The sequence below is a fragment of the Emys orbicularis genome, chromosome 3, assembly GCF_028017835.1.
Source record: "Emys orbicularis isolate rEmyOrb1 chromosome 3, rEmyOrb1.hap1, whole genome shotgun sequence".
NCBI lineage: Eukaryota > Metazoa > Chordata > Testudines > Emydidae > Emys > Emys orbicularis.
The window spans coordinates 47,334,462-47,341,660 of NC_088685.1; the positions used below are offsets into that span (position 1 = coordinate 47,334,462).

A 7,199-nucleotide genomic window follows, 5' to 3' on the forward strand; every position below is an offset into this window, starting at 1 on the left:
TGTATCAAGCCAAAAAAAGTCATAAATAAAAAAATAAATATCTACTGATTGTTAGCTAATCATGGTACGACTTACCCAAGAGTTTACTTGGGAATGTAAAGAGTTGTTTTCATATCCTGAAATTCTTTTCCTAAATGCAAAGACTAGCTTCACTTGCTGCTTATAAATGAAATTGAAACATGTTAGTTCTTAATTTCCTTGTTTCCTTAAAAACAGATCTGCAGACTTCAACGCCACCTGTCATCAGGAAGATATCAGCAGGACCTCTTTTCAAGTCAGCCTGTAATGTTTATATCTCTTGCCAGTCAACCGCCATGTGACAAGCTAAGTGAACTTGTACAGTTGTGTGGAGGAAAAATATGTAAAACCCTGCGACAGGCCAAAATCTACATTGGAGAATATTTGGGAAAGAAGCAACCTGAAATAAAATATTTATCAGAAAAATGGATACTAGGTAAGAGATTTAATTTCAGCTCAATATAATATTATGAAATGTGCTTTCAAATGTGCTAAGGGTTTTTCTACCCAGTGTGGTAATATGCCGTACGGGGGATGTGATTTCAAAAGCACACTAATGTGTTATACATTAATTGGTCCTTGTAGACTTGCTGGTGTGTACTAAAAGTTCCCTACTGCGCTTTAGTATAATGCACTTGGTCTGTGTAAACCCTGCTGCTGCTCACTAAAGTTCCTATTGGACCTTAACATAGTGCTGTGCACTACATTCAAGAGCACTAGGGAATCTTTAGTATGTACCAGCAGGGTTTACACAGACCAATTAATGCACAAGTGAATTTTAGAAATTGCATCCTCGTATTGAGCATTGCTGCTCCATATAAACAAGCCCTAAGTATGGGCGGAAGATTACCAGAGGGAGAGTGTGGAGAGAAGAGAATGGACAGACTGTGCTACAGTTGTTACCCTTTAGGAAGACCTGACTACGTGCTGTCAGGGACTTTCTGGTAAAATTAGGGCTGGGCTGTGTTGATCTTAGGACCCACCTTTATGAATTGGACCTAGCATAGTGCTGTACAAATTACTTCATATTGTGCCCTCCATATTTCATGGGAGTTGTTTCATTTAAATGTGATACTTGTCTAATTAAAGTAGGTTATGAGAAAACACTTAGGAACCACTCTCTTGAAATGTCTGGTGAAAAATTTGTCTTTCAAGATTATAAAAATATGTGGGGACTATGCTCAGCTAGTGCAGATTGTCATAGCTCTGTTGACTTCAATAGGTTCTGACATTTTGCACCAGCTGAGGATCTGCCTTATAGTATATAATATGTAATTTAATATGCATGTCTGAAATGTTCTTTGCTACGACTATCACTCTGCTTGAAGAAAAATTCTTGCTAAAATCTGTGGGTGTTGAGTTCCTGGGAGTTGCTTGTCCTGTGGTTTTTCCTAAGACACCATAGAAATTAGTTTTAAGCTTGACGTTCTTGCTGTAAATTGAGTGTACATTTGCAATATCCCCACAGAAGAAAACTTTTGGTGATCTACTTGGGATTCACAGTCCTGAGAGTATTTATCTTTTAGATTAGCTCCACGGCTTCTCCTCCTAAAAAGAATCTTTTTGCATAATACAACACAAGAAAATAAGATATTTGTGTTTTGAATAACAGTCTTCTTAATAAGCTAGCTTTACTTTCTGCTTTACAGCAAATACTAAAGCTTTCAGATACTATTTGTTAAATAAATCAATCTGATCATAATGTTGCAAAGTCTGAGTAAGAACGCTGCTGAAGGTTGAAGCAGAAAGAAAACCTGGGTTGTAAGGGAGAAAACACTTGTCAAAACAAAAGTATATTTCATACTTTATAAAAGATAAAATTATTAAAGAGTTGAAAGACAAGTGAGTTCCTATTTAGATTGATCTGCAATGTGAAAGACACTCTCTAAAGTCATAACAGAATTAAAGAACAGCTGTGTCAAAAAAAGGAAAGATAAGAGGAGACAGCATTGTATGGTATGTAAGAATTCCAGAGAACCAGAAATAGGGCATGAGGAGAAGACTGGAACTGTGATGTAGTAAATTAAACAATACACTTGGACATATTAGTATTTCAAGCATAACTTTCAGATGGACAGAAATAATAATCCAGACTGACACTCTAACATCCATTTAACAATGTATGCATAACCAATGGGTGTGGAGAGTAATGTTTGTGTTGTTTTCGCGTTGGTCCATAATTTTAGTCCAGGGATCCACTTTTTCTCCTGTGCCTTTTTCAAGTAGTACAGCCTGCTACTATATTAAATTCTGATGATGAAATTAATACAATAGTCCTTGCTCAAACAATAAAGCCTCATCATGATTTCCTTATAATTGCATTCTTCCATTTTAAATATCTGACTTCTGTTATTTTTTTAATTGTTTCACCTTCCAGACAATTTTTAATAAAAGATCAATATTGGCACAAGAGCCTTAAAATATATAGAGACCAGGGGCTCTGGAGGTGAGATGTGTCCTCTACCTGACTGCCAGAAACGATCATTAAAGTAAAAATATGCACAAGTACTTGAACCATTAGGTACATAATCCATTGGCGCCATGGAAGGATGGTGAGCCAGGCCCTCAGCCTTAAAACATCAGCATCTGGAAAGAGTGCAGTGCACTAGCACCTCTCACTGGGTGAATCTACGCCTGTAAGAAGGGTGCTTTGGCACATCAGTGCTTTTGCAGCTTTAGCTCATCTCTAAAAATATTTCATATACATATAATTCTGAATTATATGAATTCCATGGTGCACTGTATAGCCTCTCCTGCCAGATTCATAAGGTCCAAAATTGAGGATCCCAATTCTTCCATAGAACCTAGGGGGACAGTGAAACCAAGCTCAAAGCAGAAACTCTCTCAGGCCAGTTGTCTGTTTACGTTGTAAATTCCTTGAGGCGTGGACTTAAACAGCACCAGCCCACGCTGTCAGCGTGTAAAAAATAAATGAGCTAGAAAATATTTTTAGTTCATTTAATTGATCTCCTTCCCAATGCAGAAAGAAAATCAAGCTGTTAAAAGAATGCTTGGTAACTACTGTGTATGAAACGGTTCATTTACGGCCCTCAGTAGGAAAGGGTACGACTACACGGAGATAAAATATCCATGGCACAGCCACGGCTGGTCCAGGTCAGCTAATTTGGGCTCGTGGGACATGGGCTGTGGGGCTAAAAATCGCTGTGTGGACGTTCGGACTCAGGCTGGAGCCTGAACTCTTAGACCCTCCACCCTCGCAGGGTCCCAGAGATTGGGCTCCAGCACAAGCCCGAATGTCCACACTGCGATTTTTCAGCCCTGGAGCCTGAGCCCAGTGAACCCAAATCAACTGACCTGAGCCAGCTGTGGGTTTTTTATCCCTGTATAGACATACCCTAAGTGTCCTGCTCTGTATGTTAAGCTGTGAGAGTGTTCTATATAATGCCTTGCTTGCCTTTCATTAGTTACATATTGTCCCTTTGTATCCTGCTGTGAGAGTTGTGTGGGTGGAGCTCTTTGAAAACCAGTCTCAGCTGGAATTAGCTGCCACTTAAAACATTCCCCTTCATCTTGCTAGGGATATTGAATTAATCTGTTATAATTAGGCGTGAAGGATTAGATTTTTGTCAGTAAATGTTGGTAAACATAGATTTCACTGTACACACACAAACCAAAGAAAAATACTGATAGGCAAAGTAAAAAACTGCTGCTTGAGAACTTAGAGTTTAATTTAAGGATATTTCCTTTATATATTTTGACAATGGTGTTTTAACAGCTATAAAACTTTTAACTTTTTGAATCTCAACATCTACTGTCATTAGATAATTGTCTGATCCCCCATAATCTCCCACAACTATAAAAAAATTAAATTAAAAATATAGAATAAAGTTTAAAACCCAAAACTATGGGAACTGTAAAAATTCAAATCGATGATAAAAAAATGCTTAAAATTAACATTGATATAGTCTGTCAAATTTATAAAAAAAAAATTTTTTGAATTCTGCCATGTCTAGTTGTAATGAAGTAGTTACTCTCCTAGTTCACCTCTTTGTAGTGCTTTAGAGTTGGGCCTGAACCAGATCTCTGAATCCAAACATTACTGAAGTTTGCAGGAGGGGCTGTCAACATCCAAATTAGGCTCTCAATTTTGCAAAAGGGCCATATCTTTATAATGGGCTGACCCAAAATCTCATATCAATTAATCCAATCCTAAATCAATTCCAATAGATGCAAGTTTTTTAGGTATAGACTTAGGTTTGTACATCCACACCTAGAATATTTAAAGTGCGCACACAGGTATGTGTACCCATAAGTTGTGAGTGTACGTACAGACCCAAGAAAAAGTGGAGGCTGAGTACAGACCTGTTTGAAAATGTGTCCCTTCCAATCTATATAATATGGAGATATACCTATCTCATAGAGCTGGAAGGGACCCTGAAAGGTCATTGAGTCCAGCCCCCTGCCTCCACTAGCAGGACCAAGTACTGATTTTGCCCCAGCTCCCTAAATGGCCCCCTCAAGGACTGAACTCTCAACCCTGGGTTTAGCAGACCAATGCTCAAACCACTGAGCTATCCCTTCCCCCCTCCCCCTAAAATTATATATTATAATCTAATATTGAAAGTATGTGGGATATCAGATTTGTACAAATACAAATCCAGTCAAATGGCTAGACATATATTACTCAGGGATTTATCCAATTTCGATGCTCTTATTGTTATCAGAATGTATCCCTAGTTTATGTAATCTAGTTAGTTTCTGGTTATAAACGTTCTGCTTTCCACACCTAATGCCAGCTGTTCGCTACTGAATAAATTAGTCCTACAATCAATCACACATTTGATACCTGAGAGATAGAGAGTGAAATACATTTTTTTTTTTAAAGGAGATTGGAGGTATGTGCAGTGTACATATTATACCACTAGTATATATCTTTATGGTCCTTCTCACTCCCTATGTTCTCAGCTCCTCAAAGGTACTTTATACCAAAAATTCAATCTGCTGAGTTGATTATTTTGTTAGTAGTGTATATTGTGTTATACAAAGCATATATTTCCTTTTTAATAAGAAGCTATTTGCTATGTATTCATCCTAATATGCTAGTATATAACATATTTATTTTTGATTTCCTGTAGATTCAGTCACTCAGCATAGGATATGTCCTCTGGAAAACTACATGTTCCAGCAATGAGCGAACGCAAGACCCTCCTTATGGTTGTGAGGAAATTAGTAAAGGTGTTCAGTTTTTGATTAAATAAGAAGCTGAACTAACAGTGAATAAAAGATTTTACAAAGAGACAGTAATGGGTTTTTAAATACAGCCAGAAGTTTGGTATAGTGTGGTGAGTCTAAGTGTCTGTCTAATGAAATCCTTTGATTAGCCTTATGTAATAAGGTATTTGCCCAATAAAAATCCTTTTGCTTTGTATTTATTTGTACACTATGCAAGTCTTTGGGCCTAATTCTGGTCTCATGTACAAGCATTATACACTGGAGGCAACATTATCAAAAGCACTTAAGTGACTTAGGCTCCCAGGTCCCCTTTTGGACTTAAGAGCCTGTCACTTAGGTGCTTTTGAAAAGATTACCTTAGTATAATAATTCCAAACATAAACACAAATGAGTCTGAAGACAGTTTTTAAGTGGGCACAGGGTTATGTCTAATTTTCTTTTAGAACTTAGTATGTAGTATATATTTAGATATAATTATACAACCTCATATTTATGGAATGACATATGAGCACCAGTAAAAGTAATGGATAATCAAATAATTTCACTGCAGCATATAACACATGCCTTTCAACCCCAGTCCTCCCCTCAGAGAATTGTTAAACTAAGACAATAGAAATTCTGTACTAAAAATAAAAAATTCCAAGCAAAAATCACAGAGCTAACAAGATACATACTTCATAAACATCACCATTTCATCGCACTGCTCTAGTTCTCTCTTGTATTTGTGCACTGAAGCTGAGATTTTCAAGCTACACAGGGATTTGGATTCCCAATTTTCATTAAAATTGATAGTGATCCAAATTGCCTAGGTTGCTTTGAAAATCTCAGCATCGTTATCTAGAGTGGAAGTTTTTTGAGGCCAAGAACTTTGTCTTCGTATCTGCCCTGTAAACATGTAACACACACAATGATAAAAACACTAAGGATATGGCTACGCTATGGTTTACGTGGACATAAATTGTGTTACCCAGGGATGTGAATTAGCCACCCCCCTGAGCGACATAACTTATACTGACTCAAATGTCAGTGTGGAACATAACATAAGAATGCCCATACTGGGTCAGACCAGTGGTCCATTTAGCCCAGTATCCTGTCTTCCGACAAAAAGCAACAGAGGGTCCTGTGGCACCTTTAAGACTAACAGAAGTATTGGAGCATAAGCTTTCGTGGGTGAATGCCCACTTCATCAGACGCAAGTAATGGAAATTTCCAGAGGCAGGTATAAATCAGTATGGAGATAATGAGGTTAGTTCAATCAGGGAGGGTGAGGTGCTCTGCTAGCAGTTGAGGTGTGAATACCAAGGGAGGAGAAACTGCTTCTGTAGTTGGATAGCCATTCACAGTCTTTGTTTAATCCTGATCTGATGGTGTCAAATTTGCAAATGAACTGGAGCTCAGCAGTTTCTCTTTGGAGTCTGGTCCTGAAGTTTTTTTGCTGTAAGATGGCTACCTTTACATCTGCTATTGTGTGTCCAGGGAGGTTGAAGTGTTCTCCTACAGGTTTTTGTATATTGCCATTCCTGATATCTGACTTGTGTCCATTTATCCTCTTGCGTAGTGACTGTCCAGTTTGGCCAATGTACATAGCAGAGGGGCATTGCTGGCACATGATGGCATATATAACATTGATGGACGTGCAGTGGTCAATGCCAGGTGCTTCAGAGGAAATGAACAGAACAGGTAATCATAAAGTGATCCATCTTCTATTGCCCATGCCTAACATCTGGCAAGCAGAGGCTAGGGACACTTCAGAGCATGGTTTTGCATCCCTGCTCATCCTGGTTAATAGCCATTGATGGACCTATCATCCATGAACTTATCTAGTTCTTTTTTGAACCCTGTTATTGTCTTGGCCTTCACAACATCCTCTGGCAAAGAGTTCCACAGGTTGACTGTTTGTTGTGTAAAGAAATACTTCCTTTTGTTTTATTGCTGCTTATTAATTTTGTTTGCTGATCCCTAGTTCTTGTGTTATGAGAAGGAGTAAA

General features: G+C 38.0%; 1 protein-coding gene across 1 annotated transcript in view; it reads left to right on the plus strand.

Moving 5' to 3' along the window:
- The window catches only part of MCPH1 (microcephalin 1), a 249,499-nt gene extending 244,329 nt beyond the window's left edge, over positions 1 to 5,170 (plus strand). Inside the window, exons 14-15 of the mRNA XM_065401927.1 lie at positions 217 to 454; positions 5,115 to 5,170. Coding sequence (XP_065257999.1) covers positions 217 to 454; positions 5,115 to 5,170 — 294 coding nt within the window. The remainder of the gene's footprint in view (positions 1 to 216; positions 455 to 5,114) is intronic.
- The last annotated feature ends 2,029 nt before the right edge of the window (positions 5,171 to 7,199 follow it).